The 27,962-nt window shown below is 42.1% G+C and overlaps 1 protein-coding gene across 2 annotated transcripts; it reads left to right on the forward strand.

The window, feature by feature from the left end:
* Positions 1 to 132: 132 nt before the first annotated feature.
* On the forward strand, positions 133 to 23,276 carry hlfa (HLF transcription factor, PAR bZIP family member a). 2 transcript variants are annotated; one of them, XM_080446348.1, is made up of 4 exons: positions 133 to 593; positions 3,055 to 3,465; positions 19,055 to 19,272; positions 20,634 to 23,276. In XM_080446348.1, exons 1-4 carry the CDS (start codon positions 470 to 472, stop codon positions 20,847 to 20,849), a joined length of 969 nt encoding a protein of 322 aa, XP_080302474.1. In that variant the 5' UTR covers positions 133 to 469; the 3' UTR covers positions 20,850 to 23,276. The 2 variants fall into 2 exon arrangements, with proteins under 2 accessions (XP_080302474.1, XP_080302475.1); XM_080446349.1 differs by having other exon boundaries at positions 19,058 to 19,272.
* Positions 23,277 to 27,962: the final 4,686 nt, after the last annotated feature.

The raw sequence follows: 27,962 nt of genomic DNA on the forward strand, positions 1-27,962 counted from the left end.
CCATGGTACAATCCTAAACCAATGAGACACGGTCCCATCCCTCGGGGGCAGGGCTTGGTCTAATTTTGACGTCACAGGACCACAGAGTCCGCACATGGAGAGAGACGCTCCTCCACACAAACAGATAGACAGACAGACAGACAGACAGAACACTGTACCGCGAGCAGAGTACAGCACGCACACACACACACACACTCTCACAGTACAGTACAGAAGGAACAGTACAGAAGTACAGAACAGACGCCCTCATCCAACATCACTGACTGAACGGAGCTTTAATCAACGTTCACGGGGTCCGTCCGTCCGGGCCGAGGAGAAAAGGGAGCTGTTTTTTTTTTCCCTGGAGGATTTTGGACGGCAAAATAACAACTTTTATCTCCCCTTTTTTCTTTTTGCGGGGGCCCTTGTGAGCTTCTTGCCCGTGCCCCCCGGACTAAAACAAAACAAAAAACAATAATAAAACATTATCATGGAGAAAATGGCCAGACCTCTCCCGATAAACCCAACTTTTCTACCGCCGCCGACGCACCACGGCGGCGTACTGAAGTCCCTGCTGGAGAACCCGCTGAAGCTGCCCTTCCACCACCAGGAAGGTACGTAGTGTCGCGATATATATATATACTTAAATCTCTCCTCCGAGCGAGGGAGCCTTAATTCTTGGCGCAGGGGGTTGTTGACCGGACTGGTGAACCGTGGGTCACGGGTTCGATCGTGACTCGGGGCGCTGCGTTGACCGGTCGTTTACAGCATTAGTATCAGTCCAAATACATGTATGTCCATGCATTATATGAATGTACAATATTATAGCGACCTCGCGAAAGACCCGGCCGTAACTTGCTCCTCCAAGCAAGCTGGCTCTCCTGGCAGTTGCTTGTTGTACCTGCCGGTCTGCCGAGCTGGAGACCGGGGTTCGATTCCAGCTTGGAAGTGCGAAAACGTTACACTTGGTGTCAGAAGGGGGATTATGCATTGATGCGTATTGACCGTGCAATAACCCATAGTGTAGCCTAATATCACTGTTTTGACACTGTTATAGCAAGATTAATACTATTATTAATTTACCCCCGAGAATGTGCAAAATGTAACCAGGGTCCATTTGGTTACATTTTGCACACTCTCTGAGTTAAATGAATACTGAGGACATTGAGTCAGTCTAGTTGGGTTTGCTGGCTGTGATGGTCATTTTATGTTGGTTGATTGATTGTTTATCAGTAAACATTAACAACACAGTCTGTCTTTGACAGATATTATAGTCCAACACAACCAACCGCAGTGAGGGGCAGCGAGAAGAACTGCGTTTAACCTGAAGCAACTGTTAAAAAAAGACCCTTCTTCCCTTATTTGTTGTTTGTTTTGTCTCTTTGTAAAAAAAAGCTTGAGTATCTGGCTTTTAAAAGTCTAGATCGATATATGCATATTCCGGTGGGAGTCATATTCATATATGGGGCTCATATGTATGTGTGACTGAGGCGGCATATTCATAGCCATAGGTGGGTTTGACAGACTTGACAGTAATGGCAGTAAATAGACTGGAAGTCTAGGTTTTATACAGCTTCATTCTAGCCTAGGGTCTCTGAAGGGTATATTGTCATTCCGGCAGCTGTCCATAGAGGGCGCCGTTTGTTTTAAACACATCAGACTGGGGCAGCTTCTGTTGATAGTGACAGTTGATTAGCAGGTAATGAATTACAAATAAGTACAGGGGGTCCATGGGGAAATGTTTACAAATAAACATACTTAGTTATAAACATATGTTTAAATAATATTTCATAGTCCATCACAACTGGATGTAGTTGTGATGTGAGGTAGTGTAAGTGATATGTTTTTTTTTCTAAAAATGTATAATTTATTAAGAGCAAGGCAATGTGTTGCCTTGCTCTTAATAAATTATACATTTTTTCACGTGAGACAGAGTGCCTTGGAATTATTTTCTTTTTAAGTCTGCATTTTTCACACCTTTTTGGCAAGCAGTACTTCTTTGGAAATCCTTTTTGTTTATATGATCCTACCTGTGTCACCAAAGAGCACCTATCTCAGAGCCACTGAATGATCCCTGCAGCGCTTCTCTCTCTTTCATTTGGTAAAGCTGTCTATTCTGATAGTACTCATTGCTATAGAGTGTTTGTTCAGTGTCTCTCCAGCTCTTTAATAAACAGAACATACATGTTCAGGTGAGTTGCGAAATGTCAGCCAATCAAGAGAGAATGTTCCTTCTCTCTTCTGATTGACAAAAATTGGTATCCTGCCCTGAAAAAAAAAACACATTTTCTGTTTACTAAAGAGCTGGAGAGATGGGGAGGTCTTGTATCTGTACAGTATTGGTACAGTAAATTGGTCTTGAATCTGATTCGGAGTGACATTAAAGTCTTAAATCATACTAAATCATACATACTGTAATTGTTCAACATGTGCCAGTGGTCCAGAGCTAAAAAAAGAAAGCTGGAGAAACACTGATCTATATGAAGGCTGGATGTATATTGTGTTTACACGCTGATGTAAGCATTAATGTAAACATGTGTGCCACAAAACACAATGTGCCTGTGTGTAGTTTAAACAAATTATATATATTGAACCAATAAAAAGTATTAACAAGAGCTTGTGAGTAAATAATAGCTACACTTGATCCATTGGCACACATGCTCTTTTCGCAATTTATTGAAAAGTAACCATTTTGGACATACAAGGTTTCCACCTGACAGCGACAATATCAAACTGGGGGTGGGGGGGGATCTTTGACATGTATATACAAAAAAGTATCACTGGCTGCTCTCCTAGTGGCGTCAGTTTAGCAAAAGCTAAGGTATGGCAAGGTTAGGGTTGCCAACTGCCAGAGATTAAAATAAGGGACACCTATCCAAAAACCCCGAAATGCATAGAAAACTATGCGTTATACCTATAACACAATACAAACACAATGGTCTTACACCTGCATTAGGCTACTATTCATGATTTTTTAAATAAAACATTTTTTTTTCTTTTTGTGGAGCCAAGGTATGGCACCTGCCATACCTTGCCATACCCAACTGACGCCCCTGTCGCTCTCCATTACCACAGGTCTGATGAAAGAGAAGGAGAGGGAGATCAAGAAGCTCGACGATGAGAGCGGCACCGGCAGCCACCCGCAGTCGGCCTTCCTGGGGCCCACCCTGTGGGACAAGACCCTGCCCTACGACGGCGACAACTTCCAGCTGGAGTACATGGACCTGGAGGAGTTCCTGTCGGAGAACGGCATCCCCGCCAACAACGCGTCGTCCCAGAGCCACGGCAACCGCCCCAACAACAACCCCCAGGCCCCCCCGCCCCCACGGCAGCAGCAGCGTTCCCCTCCTCTGCAACAGGTGGCGCCCTCCCCTACTCCCGCCGCCGTCACCAGCCCGTCCGTGGTGGACCTCAGCAGTCGAGCCGTTCATTCCGGCACCATGGTGGTGGCGGCCCCCAACTGCCAGCACAGCCCCAGCAGACCCGGTAAATAATGTTCTTATATACACACACACACATACACACACACACACACATACACACACACACACACACACACACACACACACACACACACACACACACACACACACACACACACACACACACACACACACACACACACACACACACACACACACACACACCACGGTAATATACATGCATGTCCTTTTCTGTGACACAAGTATGCTCTTCAGTTAGGCCGTGACCCCCCCCCCAAACTTATTCATATTTGAACTGGGGACCCCCATCTGATAAGCACTTGGAATATAGGAGTTGAGGCATTCAACTCGTTTGACTCAGTTCCACAGATAAATATTGTTGCGAGGCGTTGTGAGCTTGTAGATCGGCTAAATAGCAGTTATTGCTATTTGCTACAATATCAAGAACCCCCAAATGTATATGTATTTGGCTGCAGACCCCCCATCTGAAAATATGTTCTGCCAGGGACCCCCAGAAGAGAAGATTTGGGTTCAAAGAAAACATTCTCAATTATTCCAAAATGTATTTTAAATAGCAGAGGTACACGCTCGCAGCGCGACACGAAGCGATGCGAGCTTGTAGATCTGCTATTTTTGAATAGCCAAATTGTACACTAATGGATAAAGTGGTTAAAATGAAGCTGTATAGATATTGCTTTATTAACTGCTTTTTCTGGGGACCCCCTGGAACCAACCCCAAGGACCCCACTTTTAGAACCACTGCTGTACTGTACCTTTTGCCGGAGGACCCGGTGACACTGGTTGTTGCCACGGTGATGGCGAGATGATGTGTGGGCGGCGGTGGAGACAGACAGTCAGCCAGCTGAATAACATTATGTGGCTGATTATAGACCGCGGTGCACAGTGACCGAGTACATCTACTTGAGTACTGCACTTAACCCATTGAATCCGGGAACGCAACACTGTGTCATTTTTAGATTTATTTGGCTATTTTTAAAGATTTTGTGAACATTTGTGCAAATCTTTGAATATATATGTTTTTTAAAGCGAACATTTGTATCTCAGATCTTTGCTTCTGGGGGGTTCCCGGAACAAAATGTTTTGAGATGGGGGTCCGCGACCAATTACGTATCATTTTGGGGGTCCGCAACATGAAAGAAGTTTGAGAACCACTGATATTACAGCAACATTTTTTTTTTAAACTGTTAGGATTTAGAAGACATTTGTAGAATCCCCCAGAAGTAAAGATTTGAGTAAAAAATGTTCTCTTATATTTATATGTATATTCAAAGATTTGCACAAATGTTCACGATTTTTCAAAAATAGCAGATCTACAAGCTCATAGCGTGGATCTGCTATTTTTGAATAGCCAAAGAAATATTAAAATGACAGAGACGTGTTCCCGGATTGAATGGGTTAAAGGAGCACTTCAACCATTTTCAACCTAGCTTCATATAATTGGACCTCACTGATGCGCATTAAAATAAGAGTACCGAAGTCCTGACGTCACTCGCGCTAATGTGTCACGAAATGTGTCGTTTATGATATTGAGTTTCATTTGATAACGTCTGTGTTTAGAGATTTTTTTCCTACTCTTTGGATACATTTGTACTTTTTCCCCGTCAGTTGATGCTTCATATCCATATAATAAAATTGCGGGGCTGAATTGTTTAATTCTAGAACACAGACACAAAATATAAAACAGGGATTAACGCATTCCCTGCCATTGATGGAAATTTCCGTCATTTAAAAAAAAAATCATCCCATAAATCCCATAAAGATTCATCTATGTTATGAGATGTAGAAAAACACATCCAGCTCGGATTTCTTCTATTTTTGATTAAAACAAGCAATATAAACTAGCCATAATCAACTGTGTGTGTACATACTGTATGTACAGTATTTGTCTATTATGCGATTGAAGGTAACAGTAATCGTACAACGTTTATTGGTGTGTTGTTTAGGCCAGCGAGTTTGCTCCATGATGAGCTGTTTGCTCACAATGGAGCATGCAGCAGAACTTATCGCCTTCCGCAAACAGGTCATTTTCGACACCGGGAGCAAGGCTTTTGCATGACAACCAGGGGAGGGAACAAGTTGTTGCTGTTTGCCTTGCACCCTTAATCTCTGTTCCCTGAAGATGTTATCTCTCCCTCCAAGTACTCTCTGACCTTCACCCAAACTATTTCCAGGGGCTGTTTTTTCCATTTGCCTTGGCTGACAAGCGTGACTCTGTGTAGACCACAGCTGAGCCTCGCAGAGCTGTTGTTGGCCTCGGATTTATACACACAGATAGTTGTGCCGTGGTGTTCTGTAGCACTGGACTTTGGCGTTACTGTACTAGGCTAAAGTTCGCTTACAATATTGCGTATTGGGAAACCACCAGGTGATGTTATGAATATTTGGGAACTTTGGGAATATTCTTTTAGCTAAGCCTACTTTTGTCGTAGGACATATAGAGAATATATAGGCAATCTATAAGCCGATCTGTGAGCTTTTAGATTGGTTATTTCTGCTACTTTTGAAAATATCTAAATTGTTAGACATTTTTAGGGGGAAAATTACATTTTGAGAATTTCTCTACATCTTATTTTTGCCTATAATGACATGCCAAAAAGTAGGGATGCCAGCCGGTTGAAAGTTGTTAGAATTTTAACTAATCTTCAGCCGATGTAATAAATCTGCTCGCCTGTTTAGTCTGCAGAACAATTTAATAAATGTTGCACATCCAAAATGCTCAAAGGTCATGACAGTTGACAACAAATAAATGCTCAGCCATTTGTCAAAAAATTGTCCAGTTTACTTCAAACTAAGTACCAATTGTTCTTTTTCTGAGCTATAATCCTAAATATTAAAGATTGGTGGGGTTCAAACTTTTGGGATAAAGAGCAATAGTCAAAATAGTATATGTTCCACAGTAACTCAAGCGTCCTGCTTGCTATTGCTGACAGATCCAAAGTCAAGTAATGGTCTTAAATTTGGCAACATGACCATTGACCTTTCAGTGACCTTGAAGGGTCAAAGGTCACTGGTCACGCTGGAGCTCACCTGGTGTTTGTTCCGTCCAAAATGTGACAGGAGAAAAACAACACAAGGTTCAACTGTCTTTTAAAAAGCATCATGGCTGTTGTTGGCGTTCTATTTTGCGTTTTAGCCCAGTGATTCTCTGAGTGGTCCTTGAGGGGTCCTTGAGTGGTCCTTAAGGGGTCCTTGAGGGGGTTCCAGGGGCTCCTGATCAAAATCAGTTCAACCACTTTCACCCTATACTTCGGCCATTTCAAAATAACAGATCCGTACTAGCTCACAACGTGTCGCATCTTGAACAACTCTTGTTCAAATGTTTTATATATTTTTTAGTATTTTAACAACACAAATCTTGTGTGGGCGTCCCTGGCACAAAATAGTTTCCGATGGGGTGGTCTGCACCTCTGCGGCCAAATCCATATTAATGTGGGGGTCCTTGACATGAACGAGTTTGAGAACCACTGAACTAGCCAATCTCTCGTTTACTGATGGACACAGAGCTGTGGGTTTGTGACAAGAATACATTCAAGTCTACAGCAACAGATGAAAGGAATAATTGAATCATTTCATATTTTATTTATTTGTTTACATTTTTACACACATTTACTTGATATGCCCATGGGGTCATTTCGTTGGGGGGGAGGCACACGTTTGACCTGGCCTACGGTCTTTGTGTTTTTTTGGCAACAATGGAGTCTCTACGTCGTGGCTCTGAATAACCCGCCTGGGTTTTGAATCAAGTCCGTCTGTGTCGGCTTCTCTGAGCTGTATATTTATCCAAAGTACCGTTTCCCCATGGGTTTCAATGGCCACCCCATCAGAGCCGTTTAGGTTTGCAGCGGGCCTGAGTAAATCGCTCTCAAGTACAAGCAGTGCTTGCACACACAAACACGCACACACACACACACAGACACACGCACACACACACACACACCTTCCCCGTTCAATTTGATGTGGCGCTGTAAAACCCCAGCCTCCCCAAAGCCATCTGTCCTCCGTGGGGTAAACAAAAATAGCTGATCTATAAGCTCACGACGTGTTGTGAGCTTATAGATCAGCTATTTCCGGCACCGCCGTACGCCAGACTATAAACCCTGGCCGTAATACTACACGGCCGCAGATGAATGAAGCCGCACGTCCGTCGGTATAGGTTAGGACGGTACATCGTATCCCCCCAGCCTCGCACATCCGTGGCACGGCAAACACGTGCTTGTGTGCAAAGATCAGATCAGACCGAACACCTTGTCCCCCCCCCCCTGTTTATGTCATTTTCATGTGGAAAAAGAGACACAATCAACCCGAGAATCTGAGGCGTCTCTTCTCTCTCCTGCAGCAGCAGCAGTGTGTTGAGCAGTGGTGGAAAAAGTACTCAAAGGTTTTAGTATTCTGTTACAAGTAAAACCCCGACATTCAAAATTGACTAGGTATAAAATAGGGCGAAAGTGGTTAATGTTTTATAATGTTCTAATTTATATCTGCAAAGTAACTAGTAACTAAAGCTTTCAAATAATTGTAGTGGAGTAAAAGTACAATATTTGCCTCTGAGATGTAGTGGAGTAGAAGTAAAAGTATAGACATTTGGAAATACTCCAGTAAACTAAAAGTGCCTCAAAATTGGACTTAAGTGCAGTACTTGAGTAAATGTACTCAGTTACTTTACACCACTGGTGTTGAGCCATGTGAGGGACACACATGCAGGCGCCGCGCTGCTAAGGCTGCGTACTGGAGCCTTGTCACGGCATGGTCTTCTGCAGTCCCCCCAGCAAATACAAAGGGAACTAGACTTTTAAAGGCCCCAACGTGGGATTGTTTTGATTGCAGAATTGTATTTATATAGAGGTGAAATGTGCAATTGGGAATTTTCTCATAAAAAAACTAAAAAACAAACATAATGAAAATAACATAGGTCTATGGTACTCCAGTGGTTACAAACTTTACCAGTGTAAACAAAACTATTTTGAAGTCCCCCCCCCCCCCTTCCCCCCATGCAAATACACAGTAGTTTAAGTAAAACATGCATCTGTTCATGTTGATTAAAGAGCTGAGTCAGTCAGCCAGAGAATACAAACATGTCTCATACGGCTGTTTGTTATCTTGGGTGGACCACCGATTGGACCACCTTTAACTCTCTCTCTCTCTCTCTCTCTCTCTCTCTCTCTCTCTCTCTCTCTCTCTCTCTCTGAGTTGGATTATTGTAATAGTTATAACACTGTTATGCATCGTCCTTACTAAATCCTAACCGTAGGGTCCTTACTAATGGATAAAACAAAATAGGTTTCTCTCTCAATCCATCCCTCCCTCCCTCCCCCCTCTTCCTCTCTTCCTCTCTCTCTCCATCTCTTCCTCTCCACTCCCCTGTAGCTTGCCAGAGCGAGCTCAGAGCAGACCTAGCATGGGAGCGTCCCCCCCCCTCTCTCTCTCTCTCTCTCTCTCTCTCTCTCTCTCAGCTGAGAGGCACAGTGTGTTCCCTGTGTGTGTGTGTGTGTGTGTGTGTGTGTGTGTGTGTGTGTGTGTGTGTGTGTGTGTGTGTGTGTGTGTGTGTGTGTGTGTGTGTGTGTGTGTGTGTGTGTGTGTGTGTGTGTGTGTGTGTGTGTGTGTGTGTGTGTGTGTGTTTGTGTGTGTGTGCGCATCACATGGCTCTGGCCGTGCTCCGGTCACATGCGGGCAGCCACAATATTGAACACAAGCTTGGGAGTACTTCTCTCTACAGTACTCAAGTAAATGTGCTTAATTACTGTCCACCATGGGGATGGGCTGCTGGCGCTTACAGACTGAGGTGGGCAGAAATTAAGGACATTTACTTGAGTAGTGTAATTTACCCATCTATTTCAAATATAGTGAAAATACCCAATCTGGTATTTGCACTATTATTAGTATTTTTCAAAGAAATGTCATATACATATGCATTTGAATACTTAAGTATATTCCAAAAGCAAGTGCTCTGGTACTTTAACTAAAGCATACTGAGGAACCGTTACTTGTAAGTTGAGTAACATTTGACCACAGGAGTATCTATGCTTTTGACTCAAGTACTGAGGTTCAGTGTGCAACATTGTTTTCTCACTCAACAGTAAACAAACCAACATACAGTATTTGTATACAGAGTATCTGCACATTTCTAAAGTTACAATTTAAGGACTTTTAAGACCTTTTTAATACCAAAGTGGTGTAATTCTTAAATATCATGTAAGAAAGAGGCTCACATAGTGAAAATAGCCGATCTACAAGCTCACAACGCCTCGCCGTGTGAGGCGTTGTGAGCTTGTAGATCTGTTATTCATCTGTGGAACCGAGTCAAACTAAATGTAATGTCTACAATTCCAAACATGATTATTTTTGGGGGTCGCGGCCTGAAAAGTTTGGGAACCCTTGCCCCAATACACACACACACACGCGCACACACTCGCACACACTCGCACACACACACACACACACACACACACACACACACACACACACACACACACACACACACACACACACACACACACACACACACACACACACAGCTGCTTGTTGGCACACGCTGGCACAGGTGGCTGTGCTGCTTGGTCCTCGTCATCGGCGCGCTGTTGGCGCGGGCCGTAGGGGAGAGGTTAAAGGTCGTGTTGTGGAAGCGTTCCTTCCTTCATGTGTTGCAAAGGGAGGCGGGGGGGGGGCTGTTTGGTCACAAACGTAAAAGCGAGGGAGATTATATGCCACCTCAAACACAATGCAACATGGGGTCATGCCTATATGTTCCCTCAGTTTAGGATTAGGTGTGGAGTTTTTGATTGATTGATTGAATATTGTATTAACAGTTTGCATAAACTGTTAACCCATTTAGACCTGAGGCCGATTCTAAAAACGCCTTCTAAATCCTGACTTTTCTGAAAAACTTCTAAAAAACAAATGTAGTTGCTATATACTGTACATAACAACAAGAACCCCAAAAGTTGTTCCGGTCCTGAAAGGTATAGTTACAAATAGGGGTTCCCGCCCTAAATGGGTAAAGTAATACAATAATGCTAAAAGGATAACACAAAAAGCCCTGAGGGCTTGTTTCCATTGTGGTCCTATGTATTCAATTCATCAATCATCATTCATAAAGACATACAATATGGTTAGGGTTGGGGTTGGGGTTAGTATCACGTTGCGACGCGTTCCGAGCTTGTAGATCAGCGATTTTTTTTTAATATTGAAGAATCCACACAACATAACAAACAGCTGTTTTAGGTCCACAAAACATAATACAATTTGTCTCAAAATAGTAACTGCTGTGAGCGGGGTGTGAGATGAGGTAACAAAAACAACAACACAGATAGTAACAACATTCAAATAAGTATTTCCAGACCTCAGTGTATGCCACATATGTGACCCGGCCCCTTGTCACAGACTTAGATCTGGAGATATTTGGTCCAACAACACATCAACCCCGGGGCGGCGAGCTGCAAAACAAGCAGGGGATGCTTGGCATTCCCGGACAGAGAGGATAGGGAGTAAATCTTTACCTGGTTGCGACATGTTGCTGTACTGTTTGTGTTGTTGCACAGGCGAGCTTTTCTCAAGCTAGAAATTGTCACATGGTTGTTTTGTAGCACCTTTCAATACGGAGGCTTAAATAGGCTGTGTGCACAGCAGCCATATTGGAAAGAACTCGGGCCTCTTCCTTACTTCCTTCGCAGGTGTTACCAGTTATGCTCATGAAGGCTTTGTTCCATTTAGTGTAGCACAGTGGTTCTCAAACTTTTTTATTTCTAGGACCCCCATAACTCTGAGAGCATACAAATGGAACCAAATGGACCCTTACGGTCCATTTGGTTCCATTTGTACACTCTCAGAGTTACACACCCGTAAGGGGACATTTGGAACCCCTTCAAGGAACCATGAGGGTCCCTGGAACACACTTTGAGACCCACTGTTGTAGCAGAGTGTTTCCAGTGAGCCGACATGCACAACATCAGCACCCTGACTCTGTTTAACAGAGCTGTCATTAGTATCATCGGTAACACCTGTGAAGGAAGTAAAGGAAGAAGCCAGTGTGTTCTTCTTCCAGTTTAACTTATCAGAACCTTCAGCATTTTTTCCCCATCAACTGCTGATAAATGTGTTATCAGGACAAATGGGGGGGGGGGGGTGTATCAGGGCGAGGTGGGGGTGAACTTTGTGACCAGCCCCTATCATCAATAACAGTGGAACATACCAAACACAGCCCCATACCTGTGTGTTCTGTCTCTCTCTCTCTCTCTCTCTGAAAAGGAGAGGGTAAAAAAAAAAAAGAAAGGCTATTTAAAGCTCGTGAGAGAGAACTGCCTTTTGTCTTTGCTTTCCCCCTCTCGGTGTCTGGCTAGCAGAAAGAGGAAGAACAGGCTTATTTGTTGCTGCTGCTTGGGTCACACCCAGGGCAGAGTTCCATACATTTCCCCCCTGCGCTGGGCTCAGCGCAGCCAGGATATGGCTGGCTGTACGCCACTGCTTAAGCCTCATTCATAACTCGCCGTACCAGGGTGTGTGTCTGCCAGGCCCAGGCCCAGGCCTGTCACAACTATTACATAATGACCCCACACTGTAAACCTGGCAACCTTCTTTCAAAATGACATGAAGTGGGAAATGCTAGAGCTACAAGCATAGGCGGCGGGTGAGCCTGACAATTGGGAAGGCTATATTGACCAATGTATACACAGTGCCAGGATGAAACGACTGATCATGAAATATTAACTAATAATAACTATGCAATAGTATCAGAAATGATAGATAATAACAACACAACAATGTTTCTGTTTCAAAATCAAAAGGGAGGACATTTATTAAGACCATATGTTACTACTGGACAATGGAATATGAATTATCTGTGCAATTTGCAAATCAGTAGTTGCGGGCGGCGTGTAGGAATATATATTTCAAGATCTCTCGCTCTTGAAATAGGCTATAAAATCCTTGGCTTCTGTTGTGTGTAAACAATAATAGCAATTCAAAGCAGTTGTCCTCCAAAACCCACCTCCAGTGGCTGTCATCAGACCGGAGGGAGCGTGCGATGATCACGGCACCAGAGACTGCTCTTGCTGACGCAGCTGCAGCCCATCAAGCCTAATTTATGCTCCATCCCACGTGCAGAGAACGGCTCAAGAATAGCAGACATCCAAGCCCACAACGTTCGCATCTGCGATGCGGTTGTGCCTTGTATGTCAGCTATTGTCTGCGCGCACCTCACTAGCCAACACACAGAGGAGGTTGAATGAACTGAAACCAGCGCTCCCCAAAACAACAGGTTTGGGGATATGTTGGGAATTGATTACATGAAACAGTCACCTGTGCGTCCAGTCTCAATATTTGTAAATAAATAATTGGTCTGTCTAACGCTGCGCACATATATTATATATAATTTGCACAATCCCCAGCATAACATTTGGGAAGGCTTAGCCTACCCTAGCCTTCATTACCCGCCGCCTATGGCTACAAGCTTCACAAAGTCTCGCGTCACAACGTTTTGAAAATATACAATTATTAAGTATATGTAATTTCTTTGTATGTAATCCATTTCTAACCCATTTCAGTAATAAGCTTTTTATCACAAAAAAATGCAATCAGGAAGTTCAGTGCCAAAAACCCAATGAAATCCTCAATCGTAAGCTCGACTGGTTAGTGAGCTTGTAGATCCAATTTCTTGTAGGCCATTTTCAGCGAGTGACACACCGTTGTGTACATTTAAGCATTATTATCTTAATCCCCAGCTTCTGTCTCAGGTGTTAAATCTATATGGATGAGGCTAGCTGCAGTCTGACATAATCCGGCTCTTAAAATAGCCAGTGGTGTGCATGCAGTATGTAGGTAAGAAAGGCTTCTCTCTCACTGAATGCAGGCTCGAGCAATACTTTGCAAACAAACGCAACAGTAAAACAATATTTTATACATGAATGCACTGGCCAAGATGCAGGATATTTCACAAGTTCCATGGACAGAGCAAGACAAAACACAATGAACCATAAACTAATAATGGATTAAAAACATACCTGTATACAACATCACATTGTACACTTCCAGTGAGTACAATAGACCAGTGGTTCTCAACCTGTGGGTTGGGACCCCCAGGGAGGTCCCAACATGTTTTTTTGTGGGGGGTCCCAGATCACAGTGAAGTGACAATTTAAGGACTTTTAAGAGCTTTTTAATACCTCAAAAAAGCAAAATAAATTTGTCATTGTATAAGAAAGAAGCAAATTTTTTTAAATAGCCTCGCAACGTGAGGCGTTGTGAGCTTGTAGATCTTCTATTTTCGCAATATCTGTGGAACCGAGTCAAACTAAATTGAATGCCTCAACTCCTACATTCCAAGCGCTTATCAGGGTGGGGGGGGGTCCCCTGTTAACATTATGATTATTTTGGGGGGTCACGGCCTGAAAAGGTTGAGAACCACTGCAGTAGACTACTGAGGCACAACTCAGTTCACCGCAAACTAGACGTCAGAGCAGGAGCAGCTATTAGTAATCATCAGGAGTTCAAGGTGAATGACAAGGGGTGATTATGCTAGGCTTGCTATTTTGTAGAGGTCGAAAGGTTGGAGCCACACTGTCTGTTAACCCGTTAAGACCGGGAACGCATCTGTGTGATTTGTAACTTAAATCTTTGCTTCTAGGGGTGTCCCTGGAACAAAATACTTTGAGATATTTTTGTATCGTTCATATATTTTTCAAAAAACTAGATTTTATTTTTAGAATCGGCCTCAGGTCTTAGGTGTAGGGTGATCCACTATGTGTCTTAATTGAGCCCTGTAAGAAGCTTGCTGTCTATTTGTGTGCCCTACGCTGCTGTTTTTAAATGGCTTCGTGATTAGCTTCGCCTATATATGGCATGGCCCATCTATTATGTCTATTAATACGAGCTGTGTTAAGTTACTTATGTCCTGGAGTAAATGCTGGAAGAAGCACTCAGGTTGTTTTTACTTTCAAGTAAGAGTAGCAATACCACAATGTAGAAATATACTCTGTTACAAGTAGAAATCCTGCGTTTCATTGCTGTCGGGCGGAAACCTTATGTTGAAAAAAACATAAAAAGTCGAAATATGGAGATACAAGGTTTCTGCCCGACAGCAACGATTTGCAATATTACTAGAGTAAAGGGACAATATGACAAGTATTCTCATCAAAATACACTTAAAGGGCAAGACCACTTTGGTAGAGGTTTGGGTCGTAGGTGTAGTTACCTTGCCATGACGTAACTCCAAAGGTGGACTAGAAATCAAAAATAATTGCTCCATCGATTAGAAATTGATAATTAAAAATATGCTCCTCATTGACTTACATTGTACGCTGAAACAGCTCTCAAAGTCACTCTTTTAGCTCATAAACGAACGCAAACAAAGTTGATTCAGACAATATAGAACATCACCAAACCCAGTACTGTTTTTTTTTAATAAAAATGTTAACTTCCTTGATTAGATAGTTGATTTTACTATTTGAAGATCCGGATCCATGGATCCAGTCCGGGTTTTCTACATAATAGAAATGGCAAAATCAACAGGAAGTCAATATTTCTATTTTAAAAAAGCACTGGGTTTGGTGATGTTCTATATTGTCTGAATCAACTTTGTTTGCGTTCGTTTTATGAGCTAAAAGAGTGACTTTGAGAGCTGTTTCAGCGTACAATGTAAGTCAATGAGGAGCATATTTTTTAATTATCAATTTCTAATCACTGGAGTAATTACTTTTGATTTCTTGTCCATCTTTGGAGTTACATCATGGCAAGGTAACTATACAACCCAAACCTCTACCAAAGTGGTCTTGCCCTTTAAAGTAGGCAGAATGGCCCATTTCACAACGCTGTTGTAGATCTGCCATATTTTTTGCTATTAGGACAAAGTATAGGGCATAAGTGGTTACATTCTATTCCTTTACACAGAGTCACTAGTGAAATTTCCTTTTAGTCTGATAACGATCGGAACCTTTTTCTGGAAGCGCGTTCTTTGCTTTGAGTAATGAACCTGCTTATGTTGGATGCAGACAGAAAACAGACTCTGCTCTGGAATCTCACTCTATTAGCATCACAATCCTTTTAACCACTTTAACCATATTTTATACTTTGGCTATTCAAAAATAGCAGCTCTACAAGCTCATAGCGCATCACTTTGTGCCACGCTATGAGCTTGTAGATCTGCTATTTTTGAAAAATTTGTGCACATTTTGAATATAGTATTTTTTTTTTTTTTTGTTTTTTTGGAAAATGTTTAACTCAAATCTTTGCTTCTGGAGGTCCCTGGCAAAATATTTTTTGAGATGGAGGGTCCCCAGCCAAATACATTATGGGGGGTCCTTGACATGGGGGTGTGTCCCCCCCACCCCAACTCAACCCTCAACCCTTTTTATCGAAGCATGCATGATTTCCTAGGAGCCGGATGCCACTCCATGGCAGTTGTGGCGTTGCCGGGGTGACCAGGGCCATCAAGGCCGGTGTCACATGACTGGGGTTGGATTTGATCAGTGGTGGTGGTAGATGTGATCAGGTTTCTCCCCCCCCCCCCCCCCCCCTTCCACCACACCCCTCAACCCTGCTTATCGTTGCTGTCGGGCAGAAACCTCCTATCTCCATGTTTTAACCTTTCGTGTGTTTTCGTAAAATTAACGCCCTGCTTGATCATACTACAGTGTCACACAAAAGCATCATAAGTAGCAGATCCACAAGCTCGAAACGCGGTGCGAAGCGACAAGTTTTGAGCTTGTAGATCTGCTACTTTTGCTACTTTTGAATCCTGAAAAGTAACTGTTTTGGACATATGAGATATGAGGCTCCCACCCGACAGAGACGTTATGACGTTCAACAGGCCTGCATGAGTCACTCCGATATTGTTTTGAGGGACGTGTCTTCTTGTTGTCTCGCATCTCAAACCAGAGCCAGACTCTATGTGTGACTGACTGACTGACAGCAGGTCAGCTGTGGTGGTTTGCCATGGTGAGTCTACACTGAACAGTATGTGGATCAGGTAGACAGGACCTGCTTTCACATAAACAGCTTTTTGATAAAAAAAATGTTTTGTAAAAAGTTGCGCCCTGTCTTAACACTCTGCGCTAGGCTGCACTAGGCGCAGTTCCAGGGCCTACGTTGTATAATTGGCATAAGGTTTTTTTCCAGGCACCTTGACCAGTTCAGCAGCCTTGTGGTTAGAGTGTCCTCCCTGAGATTGGGAGGTCATACCAAAGACTATGGAAATGGGACCCAATGCCTCCCTGCTTGGCCCTCAGCATCAAGGGTTGGATCGGGGGGAAGTCCCTGTGACATACTAGCGCCATGTCCATGTGTACTGTACGTGTACACCTCACGCTACAGAAACAGGAGATAGGCTCCGGCCCTATGGGCCACATGGCTCGAGAACCGTTGCTTTCCGAGGCTACTTGCACCTTGCAAAACATGGCCCTTTATGCAGTGATGGAAGAAGTACTCACATGTTTTACTTAAGTGAAAGTATCAATACCACCATGTAGAAATACTCTGTTACAAGTAAAAGTCCGGTATTAAAAATGTACTTGAGTAAAAGTACAAAAGTATTGGTGTCAAAATATACTTAAGTACTAAAAGTAAAAGTACTCACTATGCAGAATGTCCCATTTCAAGTTTTCAAATGTATACAAATCTTTTGAAAATAGCAGATCTACAAGCTCACAATGCGTCGCATCGCGACACATTGTGAGCTTAGATCGGCTATTTTCAAATAGACAAATAGGGCTGAAGTGGTTAATATATGTATAATTCTAATCTACAAAGTAACACGTAACTAAAGTTTTCAAATAATTGTAGTGGAGTAAAAAGTACACTATTTGTCTCTGAGATGTAGTGGGGTAAAAGTAAAAGTACCTCAAAATTGTACTTTAGTACAGTACTTGAGTAAATTTAGTCTGTTACTTTCCCACCACTGCCTTTATGTTGTGCCTTGCAGTCAGAAGAAGATCTGTTTGTGTTGCTTGTCAGGTGATCCTAGCCCTGCGTGGAGTGGAAGTGGACCGAGTGGTATTTTAGTGAGGCAACGGCTTGTGTAAACACACTGTTGAGTCATTAAGCAGGTTAATTGATTAAAACTAATCCTCCTCTGCTGTTTGACCTGCGCCACACCATGCGTTCCCTTTGTTTACAAAGCTTTTTGGGCAACATCTTTACGGGCAAAGTCCAGTTTCTGACCAGAAACTGAGGAGGGGGGGTTACATTTTCTTACCCACTTCAGCGCGCATACTTTGTTGTACAGCAAACAGTGAAAATGGTAGATCTACAAGCTCAAAATACAACACGTTGTGAGCTCGTAGATCTGCTATTTATGTAAATGTATTTGTTTTATTTAAATATGAAAACACCATAGGGTTAATGTTTTACACACACACACACACACACACACACACACACACACACACACACACACACACACACACACACACACACACACACACACACACACACGTAATAAGAAACATCCAAAACGTATCAGACAGTCTACATTTCCCAGAAGGAAATGCATGTATTTAATTCAGTCTGATCGGAAGCAGGGATTAAATATCAAATTGAACGGAAGGAAGGGGGGATATCAAAAGCAGAGGCATGGATCCCCCAGGCAAATCCAGCCGTGTTGACGGTCATTGCAGAAGGCAAAGTCCAGACGGGGACATATGGTCTTAAAGTCAATTTAAAGACCACATGTGACTGTGTGAGATGAGATCAGCTGATGACACACACACACACACACACACACACACACACACACACACACACACACACACACACACACACACACACACACACACTGCCTTGAGTCCACGTCACTGTTTCTCAACGTCTGGTCCAGGGACCCCCAGGGGGTCCAAATGGACCCTTTGCGGGTCTGTAACTATGACTTTGACCGGTACGGGTCCATTTGGTTCCATTTGCACAGAGGATTTTACAGTGTAGAGATTAAAACATTAATAAAAAGGGGGGGTAAAGTGTCTAATGGGGGTCCATGGCCCAATGCATAACAAACTGGGGGGTGGGGGTGGGGGGGGGGGGCGGTCCATGAAATTAAAAAGGTTGAGAATAACTGCATGTTTCTAAATCGACCGCTGAGCCTGCCCTGGTTTTAATGCCTGTGTGGCATCACCACCTGGTGGTTGTCTTGTGGAACTGCAGCATGCAAGGATTTCAGGAAAGGAGTGGCTCTCAGATTGTCAAGGACCCTCAAATGTATATTTATTTTTGCCGTGGAGCCCAATCTAAAAAGAATGAAAGAGGGACCTCTCTCTTTTTCTCCCTATCTGAAAAAAAAAGAAAAAAAAATATGGGGCTTACACAAACAAAATGGAATTTCACCCACTTCTTCTTTACACCAGTTTAAATGTGAAAGCTAAGGGGTGACAATTACCATCCCCCGGAAACCGCAAATGTTGCACCTGCAGGACATACAGTAAAACAACATTCACAGTAAGAAAGTAATAGCCTTCTGGTACTTTTAATTCATAAGCGCACGGACAGAAACAGGAGATAGGCTCCTGCCCTATCTCCTATCGACAAGCCTTCCTCAGCGTGTATTTTGTTTTCTACTGTGGACATACAGTAAAACCTACGTAACCCGTTTTTTAACACGTAGTGTGTATGCATGTCTCCTTTTGTCCCGTGTCCAGCAGCAATGCCGTCGGCCCGGGACTCCCCCAGTCCCATCGACCCAGATTCCATCCAGGTGTCGTCCGGCTACAAGCCGGACCCCGCCGACCTGGCCCTGTCCAGCGTGCCGGGCCAGGAGATGTACGACCCAAGGAAACGCAAGTTCTCCGCCGAGGAGCTGAAACCGCAACCCATGATCAAAAAAGCACGCAAGATCTACATCCCCGAGGGCCTCAAGGTAAAGTAGGGCAGCGGTTCCCAAACCGGGGGTGCCCAAATTATTTTTGGGGGGTCCCCAGATGATTAGCTTGTGTTCTCACTCAACACAACCCAGCATACAGTATAAGTGTATACAGAGTATCTGCACATTTCTAAAGTTACAATAGAATGACTTTTAAGACCTTGTTTAATACCAAATTGGCCAAATTGTCAAATATTACATTAAAAAAAGGTAAACATTGTGAAAAAGCCAATCTACAAGCTCACAACCCGCATTGGGAGGCGTTGTGAGCTTGTAGATCGGCTATTTTCACAACATTTATCTGTGGAATCGAGTCAAACTAAATGTAATGCCTACAATTCCAAATGCTTGTCAGGGTGGGGGGTCCCCAGTTCAAATACGATTATTTTGGGGGGTCACGGCTTGAAAAGTTTGGGAACCCTTGAATTAGGGGGGTGGGATGATTATGGATTTTGATGGTACGATTTATAGTGACAGAAATATTAACGGTTTTACGATTATCACCGATTGTACACTGTGGATGTATAAAATCACATGAGCATTTGTAAATTTGAGGTTTTATTATATTAGCTTTTTGTTGTTGCTGCCTTTCACAATACAAATAATACAGCAGCCAAATAATGCAGTATAGTCAAATAATACATACAACATACAAAATAATAAATAAAAATAAACAAAAAGTATATGTCTTTTAAATCACAATTATACTGAGCCTCTACGATTAATTAATTGTGACGTTTAAAATTGTGGTTAATAATAAAAACAGTTAATAGTCCCATCCCTAAGGTAAAGCCCTCATCTTAATAGCCAAATAATCTAATTTCTTGCTCCTAAGCAAGAGATTTGGAGTTAAGAGTCTTGCTCATGGACACCTCAACACAAAACCGGGGCCGGGAATCGAACCTGAGACCTTCGGTTCCCCCAGGCAGCCTCTCTGCCCATTTCAGCTCTGGCTGCCCTAATAATATCAGTTTAAATATTATTAGGGTGTCACTTCCTGTTGGGAATTAATCGTCACTTCCTTTTGTCTTGACACAACGCTGAGGAAGCGTCCGTTTGCATTTCTGGGTGAGGCAAATAACCCATTAAAACCTGGAAAACATCTGTGTAAATTTAGATTTCTGCGTTGGCTATTCAAAAATAGCAGATATTCAAGCTCACAGCTGCAAGCTTGTACATGTTGCTTTTTATTTTATTTTATTTTTTTATCTTCTGATCTAGAAGGCAGACTCATGTGTTTTCATTTCTGTTCTCATTGCACTGTCTGGCCGTGCACCTTGAGACTGTGTTTCGGAGAGCGTGTTCCGGGGGCATTCTGTTTTTTTCTCTCTGCCCTAACACTATACTTCTGGTTGCAGGACGACAGGTACTGGGCCCGTCGCAGGAAGAACAACGTGGCGGCCAAGCGGTCGCGGGACGCCCGGCGCGTCAAGGAGAACCAGATCGCCATCCGCGCCAGCTTCCTGGAGAAGGAGAACGGAGCGCTGCGCATGGAGGTGGCCGACCTGCGCAAGGAGCTGGGTCGATGCAAGAACGTTTTAGCAAAGTATGAGGCCCGCCACGGGCCCCTGTGATGGGCCTCGCTGCGCCACGGGCCCCTATTAGGGCCTCGCTACGCCCCCAGCAAACCCCACCCTGTCTCTGGAACCCCCCCCCCCTCCCCAACCCTACACACAACCTCTCTTAAAGGTGTTGTAAGTGATTTGTTTTTGTTAAAGTAAGTGTTAAATACATCGATCTATTCTGATAGTAATCATTGCTATAGAGCAGAGATTCTCTGCCTTTTTCATTTCAAGGACCCTCAGTTTGATATGCATTTGATACAATTATTTTTATCTGTGGAAATCTATACTGTTAAATCTTCTGTGTTAATTCAACAAATGGACCTGTGAGGGTCCATTTGGACCCCCGGTGGTCCCCGGACACAATATTGAGAGCCAGCGCTATAGAGTGTTTGTTCATCATTTCGCCGTCTCTCCAGCTCTTTAGTAGACAGAATATGTATTTCCAGATTACCAAAGAGCTGGAGAGACGGGGAAGACCCCTGCTGCTGAACAGTCGATAGCAATGATTACTATCAGAATATAGAACTTTGAATGAAAAACCTTTGTTTTAAGCACAAAAACATGACTTACACCAACTTTGACCACTTCCCCTGAAGCTTGAAGGACAATGCCCCCCCCCCCAGAAACACAATTCTATATGATTCTGGTATTAATAATTGTCATTTTGAATTGTTTAGAATTCTGTCATACATCAGCTTTCTCATGTGTTTGTCTCCTCTTTGTTATTTTCGTGTAGGCTACCCATCATAAAAATAAATAGTCTCACACGCACACACACACACACACAACACACACAGTATAAATATATATATATATATATATATATATATATATATATATATATATATATATATATATACACATATAGTATATATACTGTATACATACTTTACTCCTTCGGTCTTTCTGAGGAGTTGATGAACCTCATGAAAATGAGGCCATGCTGTTTTCTTTTCCTTACGTTATAGCGAGAACTTTTCCTCACTCCACTCCCAGCTGTACTTTTAAAAAAAACTAAACGAAACAAAACAAAAAATCATGCTGTGACCTTCACCTCTTTTCACTAGCAAAGGGTGTGCGTGCGGCATTTTATTTTGCCTGCCTGTTGTATCTACTGTCAAAAAGGCAAACGGTCCTCTTCTCCACGTTCAATGCGTCACGTTTCAACCCGTTGGCGCTAGCTTAAAGTGTGCGATTAATGTCTGTGTTCTTAACAACACGTGAGCTTTTCTCTCTGAACCTTAATGTATATGTCTTAGTACAATGGTATTGCTTGCCAGTTTCACCCTCACAAAAATCGGAATCAGTGTTAATTTCGTAGACTAAAACTGATGAGGAAAATGTTTTGTCGACACATTTTTTCGTTGACAAAAACTAAATAAAAACAAAGCTATGATGACTAAAACGATGACTAAATATACTGACAATTTCATCAACAAATAAAAACTAGATGACAATGTTAGGGAGGGACTAGTGGACAAGACTATGTTATGCTTGGTTGTGCATGGGTGTCACGCTCCGGCTATTTTCTGCACACAGCTAAGTATAAATCAGGCATTATGATGCCCATCAAGGCCTGCCTAAATAACATTTTGTCGACTAAATCAGCTGTAGATTTTGTCGACTAAAATATGATCATATTTAGTCAACTTAAACTAGACTAAAAGTAAAACATTTCAGATGACTAAAACATGACTAAAACTAAATGGAATTTTATTCAAAAGACTGAAAATTTGCTGCCAAAATTAACACTGATCCATACCTGTGGGTTAATTTGTGTAACCACGTTTAAAGCCCCCTCTCCGTCTTTGCTACAATTCGCGTCTCACAATCTGACCTCTTCTTAACACGCTCACTTCAAATCTACATATACGTGGACGATATGTCGTTTTTTTATTCGATCATTTTAATTGTTAATGAAAACTAATCTCATTGTCTATATATTTTTTTACCATCCTCCTTTTATTCGGCATGATTTCTCTCCCAAGTTGTTGATTGTTCTTTATTTTATTTGTGTTTTGTTCTGTTCTTTTCATTCTCTTAGCATGATTAACACGAGTGGCTATTTTTAGAAATCAAGTAACGTTAACAGATGTCTGTTATTGTGTTTATTATTTTTGTTTTCTGTTATGTCTGCCTACTTTTAAGATGGCTGAATGAATGTAAAAGATGCTATAATGGGATGTGGGGAGGGTGGGTTTTTAGATGGTGTTGTTGTCCAGTACTGTGGTTAACCCAATCAATTTGTTTACTACAGACCAAACCGTTCACCACAACAGAGATATGCTATATTGGTTATAATAAGAGATATGTTTATATAAAGCTATTCTATAAGTTGTTCTTTTTTTGTACAGTATTTTTCCTATACTACATAAACTGACTATGTATTGTAAAGGCACACAAGATCCAGAATATTATTAAAGAATGACAAGTCTATTCCTCAGAAAAGCAAACAAACCGAGAGTGGTATTTTGATTTTTCAATTGTGATCGCTTTAAAGGGGTTTTATTATTTTATTTAATTTTTCAACCTGAACCGTAACCTTTTGTTTTTAGATCATTTGGACCACAAACAAAGGCTGGGTGTGAAAATTATTGGAATTGGTCCATTCGGATAGGAAACATCCAGAGGCGATTCACACTATGCCGGATTTTTATTTTTGTATTTAGTTTTTTTCACCGGAGAATAATCTTTTCAGATGGATATGATTATATTAGCCTGTAGCCTATTTGAAAACAACGTCTGGAGGTGAACGAATGGACCAATTCTGATCATTTTGTGGCCCATAGGACCTAAAACTACAGGGCCCAGGTTTAAAAAAGCAAACAAAAAAATCCCCTTTAAAAGGGATAGTTCAACCAAAAAAAGACCCTTTTTCTATCGATTAGTCACCCCATGGAGACTTGAATTCATGGATTTTTTTTCTTCTTTGTCTCATTTCAAAGCCAATAATTTGATGACCAGCAGACCAGTAGGCAGCGTTTCCGGTAGGAGACACAAAGGAGACTCTTTCTGTCTACCGGAACCGCTGCCGGTCATCAAATTATTGGCTTAGGAATGCGACAAAAACACAAAAATATCCATGAATTCAAGTCTCTATCGATTAGTCAAATTAGGTGACTAATCGATAGGAAAAAAATCATTTTGGGTAAACTATCCCTTGAAGGTGATGGGTGGCTCCTGGGTGTTACGAAAACAATGCTCATGCACGTAGGTGCAACCATTGAAGCCTGACCTAGTTTCGAAAATAGCCGATCTACAAGCCCACAAGGTCGCGACGCGACATGATGTGGGCTTGTAGATCGGCTATTTTCGCCACATGTAAATCAGGCTTTATGCGCTCACGTCAACTTTCCTGGAGTCCACACATTCTTTCCAAACGAGAGAATGTACAGAATGTGTTTTTTTTTTTCATCTACACTCCAGAAAGTGATTCTTGCTTTTGCCCTCCTGGCAAGAATTCCAGGAGGAACTTAAAGGTATCATGACATTCATTTTCACTTTTTTTATTTTCAATGTTTTATTTGGGGTTTTATGACCTCAATTACACCCAAAAAAACTGAACTTAGAACATTCAGTGGATTTTCTGTGGTCTGGGGTTTTCTGAATAATTAGGCTGAAAAGTAATCTGAGCTTGGCCCTTCGACAGTGAGGTCACAGTCGATTAATCCCGCCCACTCTCCTCCTCGCCCCTCCCCTCCCCTATCCTTTCCTTTGAGGGGGCGGAGCAGAGGCGATGATTGACAGGCAAAATCCCTCACCAGCGACACCCGCAGGCAAAGATTTCTTTTTTCATTGCAGTTGAAAAGGCTTTAGAAATGTGAGAGAAAAACACCTGCCATGGATCACTGGAATGGAATTTTCACTTAAAACTTTTTGTACACTTTTGAAGGACCAGGACAAAGACTTTGAATGTGGTGTAAAAGTGAATGTCATTAAACCTTTAACAGTGTTTCACATTTTGGGCTTAATTCATACACTGTTAAATGTTAGTTTTCATGCAGCTTTAGGCAATTTAATCTTTTGAGGAGTTTATCCGAGCGTTATGATTTATTTATAACGTGGTCTAGTGGAAAAACAGGCTCGGAATATGCCACAAGTAGGCAAAGTTGCGTAAATATATATATATATATATATATATATATATATATATATATATATATATATATATATATATATATATATATATATATATATATATATATATATATGTTTCTTGGTTATTTTTTAAATATATATTAATCAAGTTCAAATGTAGACAAATCCACTCAATAATACAAACAACAGTTTTAAGATACCTAGAGGCCAAGGAAAAACCTCTGCCCTGCATTTTTCAGCCTTTTATAGCGCCAACAGGAGGCACCAGCAATGCCACTTACATTGTAAATTCACATTATATAGAACATTATGTCAGTAGACTAAACAACACAGTTTGTTGTAGGTCAATCCCATAGAAGGTTCCCATTAAATCAAAGCAGTCTAGAACCGGCCCTCCTACCACATTCAGCCTAATTGCCGTTCAAGTGCCTTTTGTATTTCTTTCCGCTGTTCAATTTTGATTGATTCAAATAGGCACCATTTAAACCCATTCAGGAAATGAGACCACAACGGTTTGGTGTCCTATACAAAACAATAGAGTACACAGTAAAATCTCCAGTGTTGATTTATCCATTTGTAACCTCTGAGTGTGTACGAGATGTAACCTTTGTGTGTAGAAAGGTTACATTTTGTACCCACTCAGTTAAACTAACAGGAAACCAATGAACTCACATGCAGCGACCTTTAAAGTCTGATTTCTACTTTGTCAAAGGACAGTAATCGCGTGCCTAAAATAGGCGATCTATAAGATGAAAATAGCTGATCTACAAGCTCACAACGTGTCGAGGATGTGATACGTTGTGAGCTTACACTACATTCATTTTGAAGTGTCGGAGCGCAACACCGTCATACAAAGTACAATTGTATATGGATGTCAGGCCCTGTCACAGTAGCCTGGTTCCAGACGAATCTGCCATTGCAAAAAAAAAAATGCCCTCGGCAGATTAGGTCTGGCCCCTCTCAGAGATTGGATTTCTCTCTCCCGCCGAAGTTGTGAGGGACCAATCAGGGACCAGTATACAAATATGGGGCGGGTTTATCACCAGAGGCATTTTTTTTATTTGCCCCTCGGAAACGCAGGTTCCACACGGAGATTCCAGACTAATATCTACGCAGTGGTATTAGTCTGGCCATGCCAGGCTACTCTCACAGCACTGAATGGCGGCCCTGTCCGGCCCTGTCTTGAGCATACATTAGGCACTGTAATTAACTAATTTCCACACAGCAGTATGTTCTGTCCAGTAGTCTGTTAATTCCAAAAAAAATTATGGGAACCTCCCTGATCTTCCATGTGTGCGAAACTCCTTGTTTTTGTGCCGTATGGAAATTATGGAAAAATAATGGAAAAAACTAAAAAAAAATCTTTTGATTTTGTTCGACTTTTTGCGGTCTTTGTGTACCAGGAAATACATACCGTATTTATAGAGCACTTTTCAGGCTACTCAATTTGACTTACATGAATAAAAAATGATCATTTCAATTCATCCGTAAAATGTATGCATTTTCCTTGTATAACAGTAGAGGGAATATTGCACACACACACACGTCAATGGAAATGTAGCCTCGGAAACCCATGCCTTTTTTTTCGTTTCAAAAGAAAAAAAGCCTGGGCGAACCATGCAGGAACACTGGTCTTAGGACCTTGTTATCTCCTAATAGTGCAGAGGGGCGTCGCTCTAAATTTGGTGACGTCAGCGTGCTCCGTGCACAGGCCGGGGGGGGGGGGGGGGGGGGGGAGAGGCGGGGACATAGATTGGTGAAGCAATAGGAAGCGCCGGAGGAATCCGCCGGCTGGGTTTGGATCCGCCCTTCAAGACCATCGATTGGGCTCGTTCTTTCAGTCTAATGGAAATGAGGCATAAGGGTTCCAGATTACTTTTTTTTGTAATTCCTTTTTTTTATGTCAGAAAGGTCATAGGAGGAGCGCTCATTAATATGCAGCACCTTTAATATCGGCCAATGGAATAAACAATAAGCACCCCACATTACAAAGGCCAAGACATTTTGAAGAATCAAAAAAAAAAAACTGATTTGTACAAACATTACAAAACACAGTGGTTAAGGAATCAATGCTACATCTCAGAGGAGCCGCGATATTTAAAAAATATACATTGTTGAGATTTACAATACAAGTTCCACACAATAATAGTTAACCAATGATCCATTCCTTGATTTCAAAACACAGGGTAGAGTATCCGCTAACCAAATCTGTCAAACCATCATGATTTGATTTAAAACGGTGGATCTCAATCTTTTGAGTTGCAAGGACCTCCAGTTTGATATGTATTAGGCCACGGAACCCCATTCAATACTTTTCTTTTGTCTCTGGGATCCCAATCTACGCCATACAATTCTCAGTTTTAATTTTACTCTGAAAACAAATGGAACCAAATGGACCCATAAGAGTCCATATTTAGTTCCATTGGTACACTGTCAGCATTACAGACCCATATGGGTCCATTTGGACCCCTGGTGGTCCCCGAACCCCATGCTGACCACCAGCGATCTAGACCTAGCCACAGCCTGTCTGAGGATATTTCTGCTTTTCCAGTTAAAGCTGCAATCGGTGACTTTTGCGTCCTAGCCGGGATTTGAACCTGGGGTCTCCTGCATATAAGATGAGACAAAGATTATATACCGCTCATCCAAGGCGGAAGAGATATTGCGCTTATGAGCTTCAGGCAGTACTATTATTTAGACCATGGGTTCCCAAACATTTCAGGCCGTGACCCACTAAAATAATCGTATTTGAACTGGGGACCCCCCAAAATAATCATGTTTGAACTGGGGACCCCGCAAAATAATCATATTTGAACTGGGGACCCCCACCCTGACGACAAGCACTCGGAATTGTAGGAGTTGAGACATTAAATTTAGACATTATTATATATTTGACAAATTTGGCCAATCTTTGACCATTTTTTATTGTATACATAGGCGATTTTTTAAGGGGGGGCATAGAGATCACATACATATGTTCATATATTTCCTTTGCCCCCCCTGGTGGCAAAAATCGCCTATGAT

This window comes from Gymnoscopelus braueri (assembly GCF_963280865.1).
Source record: "Gymnoscopelus braueri genome assembly, chromosome: 13".
In the NCBI taxonomy this organism is placed as follows: Eukaryota; Metazoa; Chordata; class Actinopteri; order Myctophiformes; family Myctophidae; genus Gymnoscopelus; species Gymnoscopelus braueri.

What these genes read in the sequence shown, in the direction of transcription:
- hlfa (XM_080446348.1), top strand. Translation starts at nt 470, where the DNA reads ATGGAGAAAATGGCCAGACCTCTCCCGATAAACCCAACTTTTCTACCG. An exon ending in GCCCTTCCACCACCAGGAAG is followed by an intron (nt 594 to 3,054) that starts GTACGTAGTGTC and finishes CCATTACCACAG; the next exon opens with GTCTGATGAAAGAGAAGGAG. An exon ending in GCACAGCCCCAGCAGACCCG is followed by an intron (nt 3,466 to 19,054) that starts GTAAATAATGTT and finishes TCCCGTGTCCAG; the next exon opens with CAGCAATGCCGTCGGCCCGG.